General features: G+C 43.6%; 2 protein-coding genes across 3 annotated transcripts in view; one reads left to right on the top strand and one right to left on the bottom strand.

Moving 5' to 3' along the window:
* efnb3b (ephrin-B3b) overlaps nucleotides 1-25,658 on the top strand; it is a 47,375-nt gene that overhangs the window by 14,244 nt on the left and 7,473 nt on the right. For both annotated transcript variants that reach the window (XM_061287031.1, XM_061287023.1), the window contains exon 3: nucleotides 5,902-6,191. In XM_061287031.1, the coding sequence (XP_061143015.1) occupies nucleotides 5,902-6,191 (290 nt within the window). The remainder of the gene's footprint in view (nucleotides 1-5,901; nucleotides 6,192-25,658) is intronic.
* The window catches only part of arl2 (ADP-ribosylation factor-like 2), a 150,664-nt gene continuing 144,373 nt past the window's right edge, over nucleotides 19,368-25,658 (bottom strand). The window contains exon 6 of the mRNA XM_061287069.1: nucleotides 19,368-19,378. The gene's annotated coding sequence lies outside the window, so the exon portion shown is untranslated. The remainder of the gene's footprint in view (nucleotides 19,379-25,658) is intronic.

Raw genomic sequence — 25,658 nt, 5'->3', positions numbered from 1 at the left:
TTAGACCCTGTGGCCTCTGAGGGGCATACAACCACACACACACATACATGCACACACACCGCCAGGATCAACGTCTCACCTCACAGGCTATTGGACAATTCCTGTGTGTGTTCATGTGTGTGTGTGTGTGTCCATGTGTCCACATATGCGTGTGCGAGCCCCAACACTGTCGAGCACAGGGTGACCTAATTAAATTAGCGGGGTGGTCGCCCTGAACGAGCTGAAGCTCAAAGACTCTTCACACGCCAGCTGCCGCCATCCATTTAAGTGTGTGTTCGTGTGTGTGCGTGTGGACCCCGGCTACACACTTCAACTGGGAAACCCTCAGCGGGGCTTTTAAGTATGTATACACGCCCGCACATTCATACACACACACGGACCCGCATGTCAGGGCCCGCAGTGCTCCATCAACACACACCTCCACTAGAGCGCCTTAATGGGACCAATCCAGACTTGTATAAATCATCCACAGGAAGAAAAGAAAAAACAAAATGGCAATCGGCACAATAAAAAAAAAAAGCAGATGTGGGCAAAGCAGTTTTGAGGTTGCAAGTTGTGTGACCACCAAAAAGACGCGGTTGAGGCTTCACTTCCAGGTGAGCCGCGACGACACAGACAATTTATTTCGGACCTCACATGTCTCCGGCAGCGCCGAGATCGCTGAGGAAGCGTTATTTGTTCTTTCCATTTGAAGAAAAACGTGAAATGACTTGAATAAAACCGCTGTGCTTGGGCCAGAGTCAATACCGTTTTTTTCCATGTATAATGCGCAAAATTTAACAAATTTATTGTCCTAAAATCTGAGGTGCGCATTATACATGGGTACAAAAAAAGTTTTTTTTTAAATTTTTTTTTTTAAATCCGGATATGATACGGAGGCCGCCATTACAGATGCGCTTTCTTCTCTGCTGTTCACTTCAAACACAATGCTCTCGTATCAGACGCTTGCTCGATCACCTGCTCGTTTGCTGTCACAATGTACCCTACACAAATCCGAAACATTTCTTCGCTATCGAGTTTGGTAGCGCATGCGCAGTGATACTGACCGGCAGAATAACATCCGCTTGTTCCCAAAGATGATCTTTTTTCTGAAATAATTTTACGTTTACGGACTTAAGTAGGAGTCAAAATTTGGGTGCGTATTATACATGGGTACAGGCTTTTTTCCAGCATCAACATGCCATTTGTAGGGTGCGTATTATACATGGGGGCGCATTATACATGGAAAAAAACGGTATTTCAAATTTCAGAAATAATATCAAACAGCTGGGTGACTTTACTTTATTACACAAACTTGCTGACTTTTTTTTTTTTTTTAAATCCAGTACTTGACAAATACTCGAAATATGAGCAGAAAACTAAAGTCCAAATAAAATGGAGCTTTTTCAAAGAAATACAAACTAATAGAAACTGACAGCCCCTCTAAAAACTAATTCAAACTAAATAAAAGTAAAAAAAAGAATAAAAATGCAAAACTGTTATCAACATCTTCACACTTTTTTTTCCCAGTTTTCACGGCTCTTGACTTATTTATTTCCTTTTTTCCCAAGCTTCAATTGAAGCGATGACGTCAGGTGTCGGGTGTTGATGAGATACCGAGCACGGAGCGTCTGCGACGCCGAGAGTGCCAAAGAAGCTGTGAACAAAAGTTCCGAACTGCGGATGCGGCGGCGGGAACATGAAAAAAAAAAGACGCCAGCGCAAAAATTAAATCAGCAAGGGGAAGAATGCAAATGAGGGTGATGATGGAAATGACAAAAAAAGTTTCTCCTGACCTGAATATGACTGACTGCCCCCCCCCCCTGAAAAAAAAAATCAGACATCCTCCTCCCTACTTTGCTTAGTTAGCTTGACACAAAGAAAAAGTTAGCTTGACGCGGCTTCACCTTAATGCGACGCGCTCATCTGCCGCATTGTGGCCGACGTCGGGCGCCCCCCTCAGCGGGAAAACCGCGACATGGGAGCTGAAGGGCGGGCATGAGTGTGTGTGTGTGTGTGTGTGTGTGTGTGTGCTCTTTGCAAATGCCAAAGCATCCAGCAAGGCTCCGACCTGTAAGTGTGATGTAGACTAGATTTGACACAGACGCTGCAGCGCTCCCAACCGCCTCCAGTCAGAAAAAAAAAATGTGTGTGTGATGACAAGGGCACATTTACCTTCAAAGTCCCTTGGCGCCATCTCACTATTTTTTTTTTAAGCTGTCCTCCTGAGCAGCTTGCTCAAAGAGAGTTAGGGCTGAGCAATTAATCAAATGTGGAAGATAGTGATATCCTTTTTTTTATTTTACTGCAAGACATCAAAAACCTTTCAAATATGTTTGGCATTTGAAATTGTATTTTGTGAGGGTTGTTTTTTTTCAAATCAGTTTCCCAGCTGAATCTCGAAACCTACCAAAAGAAAGACTCAATTCATTTATTTCACCTGAAGTTCTTTGGATCTGTTCAGCCGTAGAACCCAAGTTGGCTTCGGGGGTCTGAGCAAAAATTTCTTTTAGGAAAAACTTGTCAAGCAGAAGAGCGATTGAATACAACCTGACTTTTTTTTTTTTGTGACACCTCAAACTATAAACCAAGAAAAACAGGAAAGTGAAAAGGATTCTGAAGACAAATTAGTAATTTCTTGACAGATATTTAACTAAAAACATGCGTGTCTTGGATTTAACCACTGGCTTTTTTTCTTTTTTTCTTTTTTTTTCTACTTGACATCGGCCATTCCTGCCAACTGCGTCATCTTTTCTCTATCGCGACCTCCCACACATTTAAATCCTTTTCTGCAGATGATTCCCGCCACCTCCCGTTTGTGCTCCCTTTCTCGCTGGGTCGCCTGCCCGCCACATGGAAGCTGTTAACGCCGCTGTCGTCGCTCGCACTCACCACTAACATTCCTGCGGGCTTCGCGGCGCTGGCTGACTTTACGTCAACCTCTGGCGCCTCTCCGCTAGTCCGCGCCGCTAGCCAGGCCTCGCTCGCTGACCCTCTTTCGCACTTGATGCTGTGTAGAAGATCTTTTGGCAAGTGCTCCACACAACTCCACAAAATAACATAGCAACCAACTTCTGAGCTGCCCTTCGCCGACACTCACCGGGCTGGCCTTGAAACTTACAGTGCTCAACAAGAAAATTCAATGTCATTATTATAAAACACTACACACACGCCAAATTATTTTTTTTGCGTGCAGCCGCTGATGCTTTTACCTGTCGTGTAATGTAATGTAAGATTGTTCATCCGACAATAGAAACGTTCCGAGGGATCTGGGCCAAGCCTCGCCCTCGACTCTCATCAGTTTCCATGACTGCTGCTTCAAATGTTGGTCCATCACACTCAAAGAGCACTTGTGCTCTTCTTCTCCAGGGTATATGCTTCTTTAATGAAGACACTAATAACCATTATGGATATTTCAAGCCGCCTGTCCGGCGCGCCCCGCTAATGGACAGCCCGGCTGTCCATTCGGAATAAAAAGACATTATCGTCATGGTTTATTCAAACGAAAAGAAAAGTTGTAGTTGTACTAAGTGTTCATTAGTATAATATATTATATATTTTATGTTGTATATATATATATTGTATAATATTATATAACATATTTTATAATATTATATAATAGTTAATATAATATATTTTATTATATATAAAAAAAAAAATATATATAATATATATATTTTTTTATAATAAACATAACCTTGTCCAAGTTCCTGTAATAAAATACTACTTGCTTCAAATCTTGCAGTCAGGTAAAAACCACATTTGCGGAGGAATAACGAGTGTTGTGTCAAAGAGGAAGGAATTGAATGTGTGTTGTTGGTATGTATTACATATTCCTTCGCATCTGTTCCCCATTACACTTTTGTGATTGCTGCAGCAAAACATTGGAAAATGCTAGCAGCTGCTTCTTGCTCCGTGCCGTTTCTCCACTTCAGCCAGTGATCCGAGCCAGCGCCCGGGCCTGGAATAATATTTCTCCTCCGAGTCGTCGTTTTTTTTCATTTGCCCCTTTTCATCCTTAAGGCGGACATTTTATTGTTATTATTATTATTCCAGGAGATGGAGAATCATGTCAGAAAGTTAATTTAAGGATGTTTGCTTGTGTCAGCGTTTAAAAATGACGTGTGAGCTGGCTTAGCCGCAAATGAGTGTTCCAGTCAGTGACTATTTTGTTTGTTGTTTTGCAATGTAATGGAGAAAATGCCAAATTTTCCATAATGTCTCATTTATTGAAGTTCAAATTGATGAATAGACTTGTTCTACATTACGACTCATTTCTCCTGTAGCAGATCGCTCTCCTACCCGATTCGTCGCTCCCCTGCTGTGCATTTGACACCGTGTGTACATTGAATGTGTGTCTGTGTGTGTGTGTGTGCGAGTCTGAAATTACACCATGAGATTAGAGTGGACAGCTTTATGTGGTCGGGACGCTTTAAATCAAACCCGCCATAAGAAAAGATCATTTATCGTTCCGAATAGAATCCTACTTTGTTGACTCCGCCTCCCGCCAAGCTGTGATGCGTTCAAGGATGAGAAAGCTTGACGTGGCCTTTGAGGTCACGGGATGGTTCCTATCTAAGTGTGGAAAGAATGGAATTTGATTTGACCCACCTTGAGTCTTGGGTCTTGTTTTTATTACTGGGAAGTCTGGGAATTAGGATCGGGGAAAAGGGTTGGGATTTTCTAATGTTTAGGGGCCTCGTGATTGTGCCTTGCGGAGTCTCTTTTCTTAGTGACACACATGAATTCCGCTAAAATGAAAACACACACGCACAACTGATGGCACCTGTGTGCCCGGCTCGAACTCCACAATGGTCTCGGGTTGCCTTTGTGGAATTTTGGAAATGTCCAAGCTGTCCGTCACGATGATATGCGGAGAAGAGGACACACGAGCGCACCTTGCTTTGCAAATGTGTCAAGTGGACGGGGAGGGGCAGCTGCAGGAAGCATCGAGGCGGGGGCGGGTAGACACTCGTGGAGTCGGGGTCTTGGAGGTCAATGCTTGGGTGAAAAAATGATGTTTCTGCCCAAAGAAGAAAAGCAAGCCCCTCCTCTTTTCTAACCCCCACCAACCCCCAAAAACTCCATCAGTGTCACCTCTGCCCCCCCCTCCTCAACCCTTCCCACACCACATCGCGTTTCAAAGTGCGGCCACATGAATGGCTCCATTGTTGACGACTGAGGGTAGAGAAAAAAAAAAAAAAAAAGGCGAGATAGAGAGTGAAAGGAAGCCCAAACGTTGCTCAAGATTCTGCTCAGACTCGGGAAAGTTGATCTTGGAATTGAAAACATAAGAATCCGTCTTTACACTGGATATAAAAATGTATAAACACATCGATCCATAGATGGATAGATATCATAGATATATAGCGATAGATAGACAACCTTTTGATACAATACATATCGAAGGAAATGAAATCGCTTCTGTTTTTAGGAGAGCAGTCGGAGGCCCGAAGTTTGAGATGCCAGGGAATATAATCGACAATACTTCCCGTCTCACTATGGACCGCTTCCAAGTTGTGTTTTGTCCACGGCGGCCCGAAAGATGGCCGCCGTCGTTGCCGGGAAGATGGTGTAATAGTCTTCGCATTGTTCCTCTTTGGCTTTCATTCCGAGATTGTTCAACTTTTAATTTTTCCCTGAAAAGCTCAAATTGTCAGCCCTCCCGCGGCTCCGTCGTGTTGTCATTCAAATTTTTTGTGACACTTGCGTGCTTTGCGACGGTTAAACACGAGGCCCCGAGATAGAAGGAACGGCGGAACCGTTTGGGCTCCCTTCGGCTTTCCCGTCACGCAGTCTGTCGAAACCTTTTGACGTTTTCATTCTATCCGCCTCCATCGAGTCATTTTATTAGGAAACGCTCCACGGGTTTTTCTTCCCGGGTCCAGGAATCTAACTTGACTTCCTTCCCGTCCCCGACAGGTTCCGAGACGATAAGGGCTACGTGCTCTACCCTCAGATCGGGGACCGGCTGGACCTGATCTGCCCGCCGCTGGACACGGCCCGCTCCACGCCCGAGTACGAGTTCTACAAGCTGTACCTGGTGTCGTCGCGGGACCAGGCGGACCGCTGCGAGGTGGCGGGCTCGCCCAACATCGTGCTGACGTGCGACGAACCTACGCGGGAACGCCGCTTCACCATCAAGTTCCAGGAGTTCTCGCCCAACCTGTGGGGCCACGAGTTCAAAAGCATGCAGGACTACTACATCATCGGTAAGCGTGTGCGCGTCGGGTCGTTGTTTTGCTGCCTCGCTTGAGTTCCGATTGAACCCGACCGTGTTTGTTTATCGTACTGATGGTCGTTGAGATTGTCGGAGCTCGTTTGCTAGAGGTGGGAACTCGTAGCATCCATGCAAGTTTTGAGTTTTCACATTCAGTTGAATTTTATTTATTGGATATATGTATGGATGGGATTTTGATTTGTTAACGTCAGTTGCAGTTCTCATGTTGGCCACACAAAGTCCGGTTGAGTTATTTTGCTCAAAAGTGGCGATACATGAGTGAGTCATGTCAAGTCAGTCGGCGTCCAACGTGTCGGCGCCGTTTATTGTTATCGTCTGACTCGGCAGTCACCACAAAGGATGAAAACACGCTTTGCTTTGGTCGATTCAGAGCAGATTGTTCGCGCCCCTCGGGGGACCCGACGATGAGGTCATCGAGGCAAGTCGGGCCCCGTGCGGTCATATGGGACGGAACATTCCGGAAGCCGAAGGGGCGCTTTGTTTTACTCTTTCGTTTTCACACACGATACAACAAAGAGTTCAGGAGTGAGACTTGTTTGGTTGTCGCCTCCTACGCAGCTCGCAAGCGGGCGGGCGGGCGGTTAGGATGCGCTCAGGTGCACGCACGCTATGTGTCTTCGCTTCCTCTCATCTGTGCTAAGCAGGAAAAAAAAGTGGAGCAAAAGGAAATTTACTTGAGGAAAATGTAACCATTTGGGCCAGACCCTTACGGGTTTTTTAGGCGGATTCCTGTCGTGGCATATGGCAGAATAAAATCCTGATTGGCCGATTTAAAAAAATAAATAAATAAAATAAATTAAATCCAAAAAATAAAATAATGTGTATATATATATATATATATATATATATATATATATATATATAAAATTATTATATTTTATGATTATCTATTTATTATATTATTTATTGTTATTTATATATATATATTTATGTATATTTATTGTTATTATTTATTTTATTGTTTTCATTTTATTTACTCTTTCATTTCATTATTTATATATTTTTATTTCATTTTATTTATTATGTATATGTTTTTTTCAATTAACAACATTTCTGTGAACTGAGACAAACGACTTTACAAAGTCAGAGTCAGTGGTCGCTATATTTAGAGACTATTTTCCAAACAGGCGATGCGTGAGTTTAATTCAGTTGAATTTATTTCTGTGGAAGTTGATGCAAGTTAATGTTGGCGTGAAAAAAAATCTTGCGGGGAAAAAATAGTTTCAAAGCTTGTTTGCTATCAGGAGAAATAAAGCAAATCCCACAAGGGGGAAGAAAACAAAAGCAGGTCTTGTTTTGAATAATGACATTTTCTTTTGTTGTTGTTTTTCAACTGCTTGAAATCAGAAATCGGATTTTGCGAAAAAGATCCGAGATTTCATTTAAAGGCCATATTGCCCGGCTCTGGTGTGCGATTTAAAAATCGATTGAGCTTGATTTGGTCTTTCCCAGAGCGGGCTCGGTCAACATTTGAGGCCTTTATCATCTTCACACGCGCACACATAGCACTCAGACGGATCGATTGACAGTTCCGGTCTGATCGATGAAGGCTGGAGGTCACGCACCCCCCCTCACCCCCGACTTGTATATGCGAGGAAGCCAGCGGACTAGCTTAACGCACACAACATCTAGCGCTGATAACTTATTGATAACTATATGCAAGCTTTAATTGGCAAGGTTCTTAATGAAGAACAGCGCTTATGGGGTCTGCTTTAATGAAGCCGCAACGTCGCTAATAAGCGGCTCGTTTAATGGCGCGTTTAAAGAGCCTTAGCTACTTCCTTAGCGCCGGCCATTAGAGAGGGACACGCGCCCGACATCAAGCATGTGGATCGAATCGCCAAGCATGACGTTGGACAGATTTTGTTGTATAGAAAGAATAAATTAGCATGTTCTTCCATCTTTAATACTACAGTATTTATTTTTTTATGGGCGTGCAGTAGCCACACAAAAAGGGGCGGAGTTTTAGTGAGCCAGCCATCTTCTTTCCTGGTTAGAAAAATCAAATCACATTTCAATTTGGATCACCACTGTAGTATAAATTCATGCCTATAGAGCAGGGGTCCCCAAACTTTTTCCTGTGAGGGCCACATAACCTTTCCCTTCTCTGATGGCGGGCCGGTGGCAGTTTGTAACAGAAAAAGTGTGACGATCGTAGGGGAGCTTAAAAAATTATTGTTTTCCAGAAAGCCACACATAACCAAATAACGGTTATTTAATAACCCTTACCAGGTTCTTTACAGAAAAAAAGTCAGGAAACAAATAATAACACTATTAATGAAATAAATAATAACTAAACCCTCTCTGAGTTCTTCACAGAAAAAACAGGAAATAAATAATAACTAAATAACTCTCTCTGGGTTCTTCATAGAAAAAAAACCATGGAACATTAACTTTCTGTTGTGCCATGCACAATCTTAACAGATAAAAGTTCAGCTCAGTTGTCAGAGCAGAACCTCTCTGACACATATGAGCAGTCTCTTAAAGTTCTTGTGTTCCTTCCTTATAATCCTTTTGTAGGTTCCAGTAGGCTTGTAGACACTTTTTAGTTTTTAGTTTGATAGTGCGTCATAGTCTGGAGTAAAATTTGTTGTGGCAATTCTTAGGCGAGATCCGAGGTGTTGGTCAGTTTACCTCGATCTGTGACGGGTAGATGTTGACGTTCATGTGGCTGAACGTCACGTCGCGTACGTCGAGCCAAATTGGCAACTCTTTTAAACGCTCGGCACTGTGTTCACCCTGCTTTACTTGGGCGACATTTTAACGGAAGGATTCCAGGGGAAGGTTTGTGGGTGGCTTTTGCGCAAAACTGCATCTGAAAGCTCAGCGCGCAAATTACAAGAATGCTGTCGTCACAGCCCACGCTCTAAATTCGGGACTGATACAAATAGAGCGCGAGTGCGCCATGTCCGTACACGCACTTGTGAGTGTGCACCGAGCTTTCTGACACGGCTTCCGGTAGTAAATGCGCAGGCGAGCTTCCCCATCTACTGGGGAAACCCAGTCATTGCAGGCAAAATGAGCAAAAAAAAAAAAAAAAAAAAAAGTTTAATAATACAATTTATTCAGGGTTGGCGGGCCGGATTAATCGGTCCCGCGGGCCGTATCCGGCCCGCGGGCCGTAGTTTGGTGACCCCTGCTATAGAGGAAAGCTTAAACTAGCATACTGGAGTTAGCGTAGCGCTTTGAATCTTGAGGCAACTTAATTCCGCGCAGCTCTCTCAAAAGGAAAGGTGAAGATTGATCGTCTAAATGTTGTTTTTTGAAGTTTTCTGGTCCAGGGGGAATCTCAAAACAATGAAGGAGTAAAATATCACAATAATCAACACGAGGAACAGAAGCCGCGGAGAGGTCAAAGGTTGCCGAGAAACAGCCATGAGTTTTTAATCAAGAACCTCCTGTGTCGCAAAAAGAAACACTTTTTTTCTTTTTATCTAACTAATTAACTAAAGACTAATTATATTCTAACAAGATTTATGGTCCGTAATTTCCTATCGACAATTATGATCAGGATATTTTGAAATCGCCGCATGAAAAATGAACGCTACGTTCGGGCTAGCTATGCTGCTACGCGATCATCGCTGACAAGTACTAATGGGTTCATTTACAAATCGAGTCGAGCTTGTGGTGTCGGGAGGGATTCTCATCTAATGACTTTGTTTTGGAAGGTCACTAATGTATTACAGATGCCACTGCTTTGTAATCAGATTACTCCAATCCCATTAAAAGTCATTCTTTTCTTCCCGCACCCCGGGGAGGGGAGAGAAAGAGCGGCAAAATTGATTAGTCATACTCACTGATGGATGTTTTCATTCATAACATGAGGTCAGAGTTTATGTAAGCCTGTGTCCTCGTCACCCGCACGCATTCGAATGGAGAATGGTTTTGCTGCCTGACTTTGTGGATGGCTTCCATGTCGTTTTTTTTTTTTAGGTGTCAAACTCATTTTTGTCGCCTGCTGCATTGTAGTCATAGTTTCCTTCGGAGGGCCATTATGACTGTCGACCCAAATAAATGTTTTGAACGTCTCATATGTAGTTGAACTAGTTTTAAAATTAGAGGCGAGTAAGAATTTTAAAAGAAGAATGGTCATAAAAATTGCTCTATTTTTCAAACGTGAAGACATTTTGCAATTTTTGTATTGACACATACATTTTTTCACGGGCCAGAATTTGAGCCCCCCTGCTATAGCGCAAAGATGCCGACGCCCACGTCACTCACCGTGCCAGGCCCCGCCTTCCACTGCCTGCCATACAAACACAAAAAATATCTTATAGCTCATAAGTGCTCAAATAATCCACGGACTGTGCTAATATTTGCTAGCGGCAGCGCTAGTTAGCGTGCTGTTTTAGGCTCATCCTGAAAAGTAATGCGTATAAATGTATCATTTCTTCAAATGGCTTCAAAGGTGACACACTCATGCGTATGCAAACGCACACCTCGCAGTGAATGATGGCCGTCTCACAGTCAACATACATTTGACCTTGTCTCCATTTGTGTGTGTGTGTGTGTGTGTATGAGCTCCTTCACTCCCTCAACCTGGCTGCCACTCTCCCACACACACACTTATCTTTGCCACCGCTAACGAATGCACGCTCACATCGGCGCACACGGGGGCCTTTTCTGATTATATGCACACACACACACGGACGGACGGACGGGTTGCTGTAAACATCTTCGGAAAAGCTCTAAAAGTTTGGTGACTTGTTGTGAACAGGTCACTCACTGCGGGACTGCAGTGTTGTTGTTGCTGAGACAGATGGTGTGTGTGAGAGTGTGTGTGTGCGCGTGAACGAGAGCGCTTGAGCGCGCGCGCGCAGGTTTTTTTTTTTGTCGACGTGTTCCGTGAGTGCGCATGAATGCGGACACCGCCGTCTGTCTCCCTGCGTGGGCGTGAATGATCCAGCAACGGAAAAGGACTCCCAGCCGGGCTTTTTATGCAGCGGGACCCCCGGGGCTGCGCGGAGAGCCCGGTTCTGGCCGTCACGCGCCGTTCCACGTAAACAACCAGCTTAAAATGAATAATAGACGAGCGAGAGAAGTCTAAAAAGCGGATTGTTTGCATCGGCGTGTTTCGGGGTGATTAATTGCGGGTGTGCGGTTTAATTGTTTGAGGTTGCGGTGTGTGCAGACAGCATCGGCGGCGTGTTCAATAATGCAGAGGCTGCCGCTGGTTTATTTATCAGGGTTAAGCTGAAATAAATGGCACAAGTGGCGGCTGCGGATGGAGTTTGGAGGGATGGGGAGGGCGAGGGCGAGGGTGAAGGTGAGTGGCAGATGAAGAAGTGCAAGTGCAGTAGACAAAAGAGGAGACGATGCGGCGGGAGGAAATCTGCACTGCGCACTAAATGAGCGGCGCCCACCATCTCCTCGCCGCGCCGCATGCGCAGGTATACGCGAGTGTCTGCGGAGTCCCGCCAAATCTATAGCTGCTGAATTTTTCATCGCGCCGAAAGCTTTTTGATTTGTAGACGGCTTAAGTGCAAGGCGAAATGGAAAAAGGTCAGAATGACCTCAGCGTGGAAGTTAAATCATCAGTTGATCAATTTGTTTGGCCAACTTCTTGTCGTTCTGTTTTGAAATGGGTAAATTCTTTTGAAGACATTTGGGTTAGACTTTAACCATTTTGAATGACATCGTAAAAAAAAAAAAGTAGTGGTGCCTCGGGATTGGACAAGAGCGTTGCACACTCACATATTCTTTATCATCTGCAAAGAATGACTAGTATTACTATGGTTTATTGAGGATTTTTGATACTGCCCCCTGGTGGACAAAGCAGCAGAAGGAGCATACGTTTCCATTGAACTGAAACAAAATATAAATGTCAAAACCAGCTTTTATGGGAAAATCAATCCACATTTTCTCGCATGCTGTTTCAAAAGTGATTTTTGAATAACGTTAAACTCTTTCCACTGCCAGCCATTTTCGAAAAAGAGAAGCTATTGAGCGGCAGCTAATTTAGAGCATTCCGACTGATCTTTCAAGGCTCTAAGAGAATTATGCTTAATGACTTTGTGAAGTCCGGTTCATTTATTAGTAATCATCAGTCGAACATGGGTTGGTTTCACCCAAAATTACCTATTTTGGATGAAGAAATGCAGAAAAGAAGCTTTTTTTGTAAACGTGCTGGCCAAGACTCTTCTTCGCCCGTAAAAAAAAAAATGTCGCTGGCGCTGCTCGTTATGATTCCCATTGAAGACATTTCACGCTCAAAGAGTTGATCAAGATCTGATTCAAAAGAAAAATGATCATGTTTTGATATTGCGGGAGAAACGTGACCTCCTTGAAGCTATTAGGATCCAAAATGGAAGCTCATTGATTTCACCAGTCTTTGCCCAGGTGTCTTTCTCAAAGTCCTTCTCACTTGAAAGGACGTCTGCGGTCTCTCTTGAGCATTAGAAGTCATTCATCATCATCGCCAATCCCACTTTCTTCCGATGGCTCCGTTCCACGCTCGACTCACTGGTCTGGAAAAACGGTTATTGAAATTTCAAGGCCAAGTTTCTTCATCGCAAATGACAAATATTGCCTCGGCCGAGCATTCCATCCTGGACCTCCATGAATCTCACTTTATTTTATTTGATTTCATTTTTTCATTTACTGCCCCCCCCCCCAACCTTCCTCCACCCCGCCCTCACAAAATCTTCCATCAGCAATTTGCAGGCCCCAGCATGCAATGCGTTTCTTTGCGCTTCAGCGAACATTTCCAGTTCTTCAGACAACACGTTCATCTCTCATTTGGGAAAGTTCCTTGCAATATTGGGCTAAAGTTAGAAATGGAATCTGGAAATCACCATTATGCACTTGACTGATCGTAACTCGTGCAGGTGTACCTAATGTCGCGGCCGCCGTGTCGACAGCTAATATCGCGCGACACCAATGAGGCGTTTGAGGGCTGAGCTGAAAGTCGGACATTTGAGTGAGAAAGGATGCAAAGTGAAACAACAACAAAAAAGATGTGTGGCGAGTGTAAGTAAGAGAAAGTGACAGATCGCCGAGCTGATTTAGGTCAGCAATCAGAACTCGGCTACTGTCGGCTTTGAGATTGTGGCGTTGTTTGCGCGTATTAAATTGGGCGGGGGGGGCGGATGCGTCGCTCCCGCTTAAGGTCACACACACACACTCAGACATTTACACACTAAAGAATCCCTTCTTAATTGGATAGGGCCTGGTTAACATTGTGTGATTCATTTAACCTTCGTGCACCGTGTTGCTCTTTCGCTCTCTCGCGCGCGCGCGCATGCATGCACGCAAACATTTCTCAGCGCTAAAAGAGACAAAAGCGCTATTGTGCGGAGCCAGCCTTCTGCTAAGCAATCAAATGTGCAAGCGCAGCGAGAGGCGGGCTGGTGTGTAAAACAAGCGCACCTCGCCGGCTGACCTCTGCCATTCGTAGACGGCATTAGCTCACTAATATGGCGCTTGATTTAGTGGACAGGATCACGCAAACGTGACCTCTTGCTGCCCAAGCGGCAACTTTATGGAAAAATGCATGTACACACGGAGATAATGTAGTTATTTACACTTATTATTGTCTAAAAAACACAGACTTTCAATCTTGAGGCAATATAATGCCGCATGCTTAAGTTTAATGAAAGAGGCGGACTTTTACGACGCGTGTCAAACAAAATGTCACTTGATTTGTTTATTTTCAGGAGTTTCGCTTGCTTTATGTTGCGAAAAACAACAGAATGACGTGGGGATAGCCCAGTTGTATTGATCTGTTTAAAATTTAGAATTTTTCTCCAAGTTATAGATGCCTTAGCCAGTTCTGCTATCAGGCTAACGGCATGTAGCTTAACGCCATAGCAGCTGTAGCTTCCATTGTATCTCGTCCTTATCTTTCATGGAAATTATATGACCACTTCTTCTTTTTCTATGATGGCAGGAAACAACCATTCTAAAATAGAGTTTATGGCAAATGAGAAATACGTGCAAAATCGCTAAAGACTGAGTCATAACTCGAGACATGATGGAGCGGGAAGGTCCACCGTTCAAAGAAACAAGGACAAACAATTGGCTACAAATCCTCTAAAGTCGCCATTTAAGCGTCCTAATTGCTTCCAAACTACACAAAGGATGTCATTATCACATTGCATGTGTGTGTGTGAGCTTCATTAGCTGTTGACTCGTCCTCCACTAATCTTCATTGTTGTCTTGAACGCTGGCTATGTTTCACCCCAAACGGCCGCCCCCCGCCAAGGTCACGACCCCTCGGGCCCGTCGCTGGCCAGTATATCTCATTAGCGTTGTTGTTACCGGTAATTGTTTGTTGTTTTTCGGATATGACTATTCATGGCAAAATGCGGGAGGCGTATGATCTAAATTGGAGGCCTTGGGGGAGGTCTGCTGTCTCTCTTGAGTGTTCAGATATTCTCAGTAGATCCCAAATGAGTCCCCCCCGGCTCCTCTTTAGGCGGCTTAACGTCCGTATTAGCGCACATCTGCTCTTGTTCCGTGCACTTATTATATATTGATGAAGTTGAGGCTGGATAATTGAATAGCACCATCATGGAGGGGTCTCCTTTCTCCACTTGTACTTCAAGTGGATTGAGGGGGAGGCGGAGCTAGAAGTAGGCTTGCCACCCACATGCGTTTTGTATCTGCGTGTGTGTGTGTGTTCACAGTAAGACCAATCTGGATCCTAAAATGGAAGCTCACCATCGGCTTAATATATGCAATTAAGAAGCTAATTAGAGTAATTAATTCAGCCGGGCCGGGGCCCAGTCTGGCCCCTATTCACTGCATTGGAGCCGCCATAATCCTTCACACACGTACACACACATGGAATAACACACACTCATTATGAGCGGCCTCTTTGTGCGCTGCCAGAGAAGTCGGAACCGAAGAAAGAGGCGAAAATAAAAGAGGGAGAAAGTGAAGCGTTGGGTGCGGCCTAATGAGTGAAAACAGTGTGCTAATTCATCCGCAGCGCCCCCCGCTGCTTTTGGGAGGCGCTGCGAGGGGGGGGAACAGTCGCTGGTGTAGCCAGTGGCATCTTATTTAATTTTTTCCTTTTTTTTGCATTGGAGAATGGTTGCTCTGTTTGATTGCTTTAACCTTTATTTATTCCCTCCATTCGTGTTCCACCTTGCTTGGAGAGTCACCGTTCCGTTCTGGCAGGTCTGTCTTGGGATGATTTGAAGTTTTAATAAAGATGGAAGTGCTGTTTTTAATTCTACTTTACAATGTAAAAAGGCAAACAGTGCGGTTTGTTATTGTTCAATGATTGATACACGTGTACTAGCGTGTCTCGCTAGTTGGCCGGCCCGACTTTGTTATTTTTGGAGCGCAATTAGGAAACGCGTGATGAGGTGCAGATCAGCCCGGCCGACAGGCAGCTCCTCCGTCGACTTGATGGAGGAATTTGGATAAAATAAAACCACCTGGAGACCAATTATCATGTTGTTTATTCTGCGATACGCGAGCTTAGCTTTTTCTATTTTAAATGACCCAACCTAAAATAAAAAAAAACAGTATTAATTTTTGAAGTACGCTCGCTGTGTGCTGCAACAGTTCTTCCATTTCCAGCATAGGAGCCGGCATTTGTCAGCCAGTCAAAGGCAGATAGTTCCCATCTGTCATGTTTTGGCAGACCGCACAAAAATGGCTTGCAAAAGAGCAGTGAGCAACAACTTTTGAGGTGTTTGATCCTAGGGGAGCGTGTCTGCTGTTTCTCACTTGACCTTGTGTGAGGCCTCGCTCAGGTGCTCAAGTGATGAAATCGCACTTTGGCTGTCGGTAATTGCGAGGCTTGCTCGTAAGGGTCTGATTCCTGACGTCGGGTTGAGATTTTGATGCTTGAAATCAGTGTTTTTTTTTTTCCTCATATTTTTTGAATCACTCACTCTTCTTTAAAATCTCAGCTCATCAGTGCGGCGCTAATATTATGCACTCAACACAGAGGATAAAGAATATATGACTGAGTAGATCCTGTTACATTGTCTGTCTTAATGTAATAATAATAATAATAATAATAAATTATATTTATAACGGACTTTATATTCGGAGGAATCTCAAAGTGCTACATGGCAGATAAAAAACAAGAAAACAAAACAAGAAACCAAAACAAGGACTCTGCTAAGGTAAAGTGGTGAGTTTTAAGTCCAGTTTTCAAACAGTCAGTGGATTGGGGTGCTCTTAGGTGGTCGGGGAGGGAGTTCCACAGTGTAGGGGCTGTATGGCAGAAGGCCCGGTCGCCCATGGTGCGCAGCTTGGTTTTCGGATATATGTGTTGCTAGCCGGCCCGCAGAAGCTATTTAGCATTAGCATTACGCTAGCGAACTCAAGGGCTAAGTTGAACAGTGAATTTCAACTTTGATGCACCTAGCTTATTTGGAAATCACCGGTTTGCCAACGTGCTGCTTATTGCGAAGTGACTTGACAAACCCGTAAACAAACTCTGAAAATGGAAGACAGACCGATGAGTTAGCTGCGCAAACACGCTTACACTTACACAGACGCACACATAGAAAGAAGAAAAACAGACAGATTGCCATATAGCTTGAACACACAGTTTGGAGCAGCCTGCTTTAATCGCAGGGAAGCTCAACAAACATGGCTGTCATCACTCCCTTTCTTTTACTGTTACACACACACACACGTACACACAGATAGTATATAATTGCACTGTGCCTTCCGCTGTCCATCATCCTGCCCTTCATATTTCGCCCTCCTTCTTTCCACTTTCTTTCTCTCCAATCTCTCCCTGCAGCGGTATGCAGGCACACACGTCAAGATGCATTATTTCGCCTGGCTGCTTCACATGTATGTGTGCGCGCGCACGTGATTTCCTCCTTTTGGAAACAATAATAACGGCAGGCGGGGAGGGAGGAGGGTAGCCCGGGCAAGAGAACGCAGACTGGACTGTTGGAGATTAGCAAAACATCTCTGAATTGGACCGACCGCATGTGCAACAACAAGGAGACGCGAGCACGCGGAGTCGTTAACACGACGCGTGTTCCTTCCCGCAATCCAAAAACATTAAATGTCGCAAATACTCCATCGGTGTTAAATGTGAATGAGCTAACAAGCGTGATGGAATAATGGCTGAAATGCGGAATATTAGCGGCGGAGTTTGGTGCTGCTTTTGCGCCACTTTTTTTTAATTTATTTTTTAACAAAAGGCTAAGCTTTCATGTCAGTGCAGGAACGCTTGAGTAAACAGCCGATGTTGATGAGGGAGGTCCAGATCGTCTTGCCTTTTGCGGGGTTTTGTGACTTTTACAACCTTGGTGTTGGAAAGGCTTTTTTGGAAGCTGTAACATCTAACATGTCTCCTCCGCCACTGGGGAACAGGATAGCTTGTAAAGAAAATGAAAACCACTTTCGGATCTGTCGCTAACGCTACGAAAACACACGCTAGCAACGAGCGTGGAGGAGAGGCTAAAGTGAATGGAGTCAGAGCTCCTGACTTAAGCCACGCCCCCAATACTACAGCGTGTGTGACTTTTGGCTTACTTATTGATAGGTCTCGGAAATCCTCGAAGCTTTGTGAAGGGAGCCACAAAGCCGTTTGGAAAATAAATTTGCTGTTGACTAGAATAGAATAGTTTGTTTGCACGAGCGAGTGTACCTAATGAAGTGGCCAGTGAAGGATATCTAGCTTGCTCTGTCACATTTGCACCCTCAATCCCTTCTGCATCTTAATTTAGAAGCCCCCGCCCCCGTCTTCCCGCTTGCTTTCCCTTTTCCCTCCTGATGCATGTCACAGATCGTTCCTCCCTTCAGACCCGCGACCCACTTCCCAAGAAGCAGACTTTCGTCCTTCACCTGGATATGCTCCAAAAATCCTTGTTATTTATTGAGCCTCATCAGCCACAACGTTGACTCTGACAGCTTAGGAATGTTTTTATATATATTTTTTGTTTCCAAATAAATGCGAAATCGGATCAGCGGGGTTTTCGCTCAAAGGCCCCTCATCCCGCCTCGGCTCCAGCGTTTCTGTGGGCCCGACGCCAATGCTTTAAGCTATGCAATGACAGACAATGTCACAGTGGAGGGGCTGCATGTGTGTGTGTGTCTGCCTGTGTGTGTGCGCGTGCGGTGATGACAGTCTGACAAGTGATGAGGGATGTGAAGCTTGGAGTTGGGTGTCACTGTCTCCCGTTTTTCCCCCTCGCTGCGCTCAAGTGACATCGCAGTACATCACCAGAAGATGTTTGTGTTTATGAAGGAGGCGGCTCACAATGACACCACCAAATGTCTATTAACCACTTCAATAGACGCACATAGCATGACTTGTGTTTCCATCCATCCATCCATCCATCCATCCATCCATCCATCCATCCATCCATCCATCCATCGATCCATCGATCCATCGATCCATCCATCCATCCATTCCTCCATCCATCCATCTGTCCATCCATCCATCTGTCCATCCATCCATCCGTCCATCCATCCATCCATCCATCCATCCATCCATCCATCCATCCATCCATCCATCCATCCATCCATCCATCCATCCATCCATCCATCCATCCATCCATCCATCCATCCATCCATCCATCCATCCATCCATTCATCCATCCATCCATCCAGCCATCCAGCCATCCACCCTGACTGCAAATCGCATTTAATTAGATATACAGCGATCCCTCGCTACTTTGCCTTTCGTTGATCGCGGCTTCACTACATCGCCGATCTTTTTTTCCAAATTAAAAAAACATTTAAAAGAATAGATCTTTATTTGTCATTGTCACACGTACAATAAAACAGTCAAATAAAACATTTAAAAGTCAAAATAACATTTCTAAATTGAGGAAATATGTGTCTAACCTTTAGGACAATGTATTATTGCTCCAATCGTTTACATTCCTTTAGAAGTCCGTTTTTGCGCGTTAGCACGATCGCGAGTTAGCATATTTCCGCTAACTCGTTAGCCTGCCTAGTACTTCTTGTTGGTGACCGTATTTCGCGGATTTCACTTATCTTGGGTGGTTTGTGGAACTAATTATCCGCAATAAAGCAGGGATTACTGTAGTTTAAATTGATAATTAAAAAAAAAGAAATTGAAATTGAAAGAAATTTAAAAAAAAACTGTTTTAATGAAATAATGAGTAAAAATGGTTAGATTACATCCATGTGAGTACGCCCGCTTTGTTAAAAATTAATTTCCGGGATGCTTCGGTGCAGAAGGAAGTGATCCGCCTCAAAGTTAAGTGCAGATTCCATTTGGAAAGACGAGGATCTGACTTCCACTTGACATTTCGTCCCTTCACTTGCATTTTCTGCTGACTAACTACACCAACACGCCGCTTCAAACACCAATCTGCATATGCACACCGAACAAGACGTGCCAGTGTGTCTTGTTTACATTTCCAGGACGTCCTCATTTAAATATGTCTGTCCACGTAGACTCACTTCTCACACTTGCCGCTTGTTTTCCATGATGGATTTTGATGATTTAAATCCTGCCGTGTGGATTCTTGGAGCAGCTTGGGACTAAGAAGAAGGGGAAAAAAAAAACCCACATAAGCAGGAGACGTTGGGGAAGAAGAGCTTGACCCATTTCTTCCAGCCCTCCAGTCTATTGGCTGTGTGTGCATGTGTAGGAGGTCATGGAAGTAAATATATGTCGCTTCACTTGCAAGGTAGACTGCAGGACATGTAGTTTGAAGCGCACACACACACACGCTCAAGAATGCCCTCACTGCCCCGGGATGGGAGCAATGACCCAGTTGTGCAGAACATCGCTTGCGACTGTCCTACATGGCCGCCACTTGGCTGACGTTACGTCATGCATCCAGCCAGCCACTTACTCGGACTCTTTATGTTATTTGGCTTCTCGAGCTGTGGTTTTATCTGGTCATAAAGAATATATATATATATGCCTGCGAGTATTGTTAGATTTCCATCTCGAGTTTGCATTGAGTTACTTGAAGTAGTTGTGAAACTCTTCTTAGAGCAGGGGTGTCAAACTTATTTTTGTCGCGGGCTGCATCATAGTTATAGTTTGCTTTAAAGGGCCATTGGAATTGTCAACCTAAAATAATAAGACTAATAATAATTAAATAACTAAAATATCAAATGTTTAAAAATAAAAATTATTAGGAAAAATGAATAGTGATAAAAATTGCTAACAATATCTCTATTTTTTTTAAATGTGAAAACAATTAGAAATTTTGGAATTGACATACGAATTCAATGCATAATTTGTCTTCGCGGGCCCCCTTAAATGATGTGGCGGGCCGTATCCGCTCACCAAAAAGAGCCGCAAACTGTTTCATTGATTACATTCCATTTGATTATAGCGCTGTACGATTTTATTGCGCAACATGAAATAGTACCATTGGCTTTTGTGCAAAAACACGGTTTTGTTTGGACAGCCCTGACTTTGGCAGGAGCGTTTGAGTAATTTTCTGTCTTGATTCTCAGACTAAAGATTTTTAACAATGTGTTCTCGGGAGCATATTTCGAAACATCTGTGACCTTTTTGCGCTCGTCGATGAAACATTAGCCGCGGTGGAACATTAACATACGCAGGAGCTCAATCTGAGCCGTAACTGTACTGTGACACTGATTTAGTTTGAAATAAACAGCGCCGTGACTGAATTCGGTGACGTGGGGGCCTCCAGCGGCGGTTCAACGCAAACCTCACGTCAGCGCTCACTTTTCGGTGCGCAGCGTGTGTGAAATCGGGGAGGATTGCGTGACTCGTCTCTCCGAGTGTGTTTGGTGGGCATGTGACGCATCATGTGGCTTCCAACCCGTGACTATGAAGTCCTATCCGAAATCCTCCACTTTGCTTCGATGCATTCATGAGTTCTCACTGAATAAAAGTCAGTCGGAAAAGTTAGCATTCTGTGACTCGTGTAAAGTCCATAAAATCCAAAAATATTGAGGTGAATGTTATATTTTCTGCAGTGGAAGTGGGCATAAGTACATTTTGGATGTCCATAAAATCAAAAAATATTGGGGTGAACGTTTGCTCCAGAGGAAGTGGGCATAAGTATATTCTTGGATGTCCATAAAATCAAAAAATATTGGGGTGAGCGTTAATATTCGCTGCAGTGGAAGTGGGCATAAGTACATTTTGTTAAAGATTGATTCCAGTTTTCGACTTTAAAAAGGAAGTCAAGCTCAAAATTCTCTTTACAATAATATGTTGGATGCGCTCCCACGAATGTAAACACGGAATTCTGATCGTTTTTGGAATATGAGTTGTTTTGTTCCAACTCACGGGGTGGCCATTTTGCCACCTGCTGTTGACTGAAAATGACATCACAGTTGCCATCTAAGGTCCCAACCAATCACGGTTGAGCTTCAGAAAACTGATGAGACGTGATTGGTTGTGACTGGCAACTGTGATGTCATCTTCAGTCGACAGCAAGTGACAAAATGGCCGACTCTGGACATAGATATAAACAGGCAGATTTACTGTTTAATTCATATTCCACAAAAAGAAAACATTAATCAGAACACTATATTTCGACCAGTTGGGTTGCACAGAACCGATTAGTTGGAAAAAAATCGGGGTTGACGTCTCCTTTAAGCTTTTTATGCCGAGACGAAAACCTCCATAAAATCCTAAATAGCGAAGCAATCATTTTAATATTTCCAGAGGGTGGAATTTTGAATTTTGGTGACGATTGATCACAGCTGAAACATTTAAGGCTTTTTGACTGTCCCACCCATTGCAGGAAAACATAAGGAAATTTCACCCTGCTCTGGAAGAAGTAATGTGCTGTGTATTGAAGTTGGAATGCAAGAAGAAAATAATACTTTTTTTTTCCTTCTCCACCATGTGGAGACCAAATAGTGCCTGGTCTGTTTCAACCAAAATTCCGTTTCCCCGCAAACTAATGGCCTATGATGGCTTCATTAATGCTCACGGTCGAGTTTTCAAGCGTCAGCAGATTTATGAAAAGGTTTGAGACGTGTTTTTTTTTTAAGGGTGGGGAAGGGAAGTCACGAAGCGAGAACGTGAGAGAGACACAGAGAGACGCTGGGCTTATATGCTCTTCATCATGGATGTGACACACATGGTACTCTGGAGAGGGAGCAAAGCAAATTTAAACAGGAAGGCAACTGTAAATTCTACTCGGCTGAATGCACACAGATGCACGCACGCCATCCACTTGAGAAGCTAAGTCGCTTTTGCAGAAGGCGAATTTGCACAGATGGGAGCGCTCTGCGCAGACACACACTCGAGCACGCCGTGAACTCGCAAAACTTCGCAGGGAACCGGCCGTGCGGCAACACGCAAGTGGACCCAACGGACCGGATCCAGGAAAAAAAAAAAAAAAAAACGGAGACATGATTAGTCGGAGGCAGACCGGCAAGCTAAAAGCATCATGTGTAGGAACAGAAGGGCAGGTGGAGGTGGCACGAGTTTAACAATAATCGGCGCTTTTCCTAATAATCGTAATTAGCTGGAGTTTTGGACCGGAAAATCTATTCTTTGAGCCCAATTGAGAATCTGTTCTCAATTGTATTACCTGAATTAGTAAAGGGTAAATAAAGTGATTGCAATTGTGCATTTCGGCAACAGAACAAAGGCTCTCCACCAGGGCTGTGGACTCGGTCGGATTTTTGCTCCGAGTCCGAGTCTGGCCTCTTGACCATGAGTCCGAGTCCGGCTGTCCATTTTTTCTGTTAATTCATGTCACTGCTTACGTAGTCTTTATCCAAGGCTAATTTGGAGAGTCTCCACGCTTTGCTTTTTTCGCCAAAAGTCGATATGAAATGATCATACCTAATAATGTAACTTTTTATTTTAAACGATCATGTAATACAACGTGGCATTTTAATTAGCTTTTACTTATGCATAATTATGATGTTTAATGATATTTATGATGTTATTCAACAGCGGTTAAAGAAACACAGCAAAATGTGGAAGCTTATGACTCTCTCTCTCTCTCTCTCTCTCTCTCTCTCTCTCTCTCTCTCTCTCTCTCTCTCTCTCTCTCTCTCTCTCTCTCTCTCTCTCTCTCTCTCTCTCTCTCTCTCTCTCTCTCTCTCTTTCAATATATCTACTTTGTATACTTATAAATATATTTTTTTGTTTGTTTCCTCTCCTGGCGTCTGTGTGCAATGAAGCCTGACTTCACTGATTTGTTTTTTGTGCTCCGAGAGACATCCTTCCTCTCGTCGATCCTCTGGCGCGTCACATCCCCCCCATCACTGCTCATCATTGTCTCAATTACTCATCCCTCCCTCGTCTCCCTTCTTCCTTCCCCGCTTTCCCTTTCCATCTCATCTCAAAATCGCAACCACGGGCGGCCATATCTTTTCTCCATTTAGGCTATTATTCGTCGCCGACCAAAAAAAGAAATACACTCCAAGATGTGTGGCCACAAACGTTTGGGCTACATTTGTTTTTTGGACTGGAAAGATGGGCCGGGTCGGTAAATGTGTCTGTATGTAAGCTTCAAGTTACTTTATTTTACAATTTTACATTGTATGTTTAAAAAAGTGTCCGCTAGCTAATGCTAACACCTAGCATGCCAATTCCATTCAATTCAATGACATTTTGGCAAATCTTGGTTAATTCTTTAAGCTTCAAGTTATTTTGCTCTCAGTTGAAATTTACTGTACGTTTAAAAAAAAAAAACTACACGTGTCTGCTGGCTAATGCTAATGCTAACACATAGCATGCCACTTCCATTCACGTCAATGACACGAAATCAACGACTGGCCACTTTGCCCACCCTTGACAACGTCTCTCCATCATCACGTTGACCTCTTGCGGCCGTCATATCAGCAACACCTTGTCACGGCCAATCACGTCTCGCGACCCCGGCGCGGCCTCGCCCACGTCATGCTCGCCTCCCTTGTGCGCCTTCCCTCCGGGTGTCGGAGGACATTAGTCTCAAAGTGGCTGAGGTTGAATTGACAGCTCCATTTAGTCTTCCTGGCTCATCACTTCAGGATTTCAACCATCTCACCTGTCATGATAGTTTGGTGTTTATTATTTTTAATTTCCTCCTTTGCATCTTTTAGAATCACTTGGAATGGGAATAAAACTTGGCGACGGCGTGTGTGATCCCGTGAATCTATTTTGAGCTGGAAATGCACTCTTGTCGCCTTCTTTGCGAAAGTATGCTTCATGCGTTGACCCCGGGCCGCGCTGCATTCCAAAGCCTCCTCGTGCTTTCACACTCTGCATTATGTAGAAATCGAGGCAAGGAGGTGTGACAAGTGAAGTTGCATCGCCTTCACACCTTCCTTTCTTTTGCTCGCCTTCCGTCCTTCCTCCAAACGTGCTGATGGCTCGCGTGAGGACAAATAACGTTTTGGGAAAGAAGGACGGGGCGGATGGAGGCAAGTTTTTTTTTTTTTGATGGGCTACTGCGTGCACTTGTGGATGCTTGAGGTGTGTGTCTCACTTGTGAATTTATGAAAATACTCACAGTCGTGTTAAATCGTTTTAATGGGCAGCAAACGTGAAGAAGACATTTTATGTTTCGTTTTTTTTAATCTGGCTTTTTAAAGAATTTGCTCAGTTTATATTTACCGTATTTTCCGGACTATAAGGCGCATCTAAAAACCTAAAATTTTCTCAAAAGCCGACAGTGCACCTTATAGTCCGGTGTGCCTTATATATGGACCAAATTCCTAAATTTAAACTGGCCCAAACCATTGTGTCATGAAATCAATCATAAGTGGCCCACTGAAGACTATGAATCATGAATCAAAAAGACTATGGATCATTATTTTGTGATTATAAAGTCATTTCTTGCATCTGAAAATGAAATAAAAAAGATAAACTGGAGAATGATTTGATTTGGATTAAAAAGGTGCGCCTTATAGTCCGGTGCACCTTATATAAGGACAAAGTTTGAAAATGGGCCATTCATGCGTGCGCCTTATAGTCCGGAAAATACGGTAATACTTTTAAAGAGCCTGTTGAGTTAATTCAGAGGTTTGTCTAAATATTTAACAGTCACCTAAAAGTCATTTCTGAAAACCTGCAACCGCCATTTTAGAGCACACGTGTTACGATTGTCCAAAATTGCCTCATACATTTTTTTTTTTTAATTAATCCATTGTGTGTGTCAAATTTTATTCTCATAACTTTATTTATAACACACTTTAAAACAAACACAGGTGCTTACGACGTGCTGTACATCAAGCGAAAATCAGACATATAAAAATCAAAGGCGGTTAAAACAATATGATTATAATAATATCCTATATGATATGATTCACTTGAAGTTTTAAATATCATGTGACCCTTCAGAGCTCTTAACCCCTTTATAGCAGAGATAAATTTGATTTAATTCACTCTAGCTCAGATAAAAGGAGCCAAAATGGTACTGCGGCTTGCCTTTTTTTTTTTTTTTTTTTTTAACACTATAAAGACATTTCTGTCCTGGAGCCTTTTAACGGTCGACAATTACACTTTCTAAATCTCAATTGAAGGTAAAAATGCCAGACGCAAAGCTCGGTATTAATCCAGCGTGGCTTGTCCGTCCTCAACCGTCGTCGCTGCCAA

This window comes from Syngnathus typhle, linkage group LG1 (genome assembly GCF_033458585.1).
Source record: "Syngnathus typhle isolate RoL2023-S1 ecotype Sweden linkage group LG1, RoL_Styp_1.0, whole genome shotgun sequence".
NCBI classification, from domain to species: domain Eukaryota; kingdom Metazoa; phylum Chordata; class Actinopteri; order Syngnathiformes; family Syngnathidae; genus Syngnathus; species Syngnathus typhle.
This window is presented reverse-complemented; position numbering and strand designations above follow the sequence as displayed.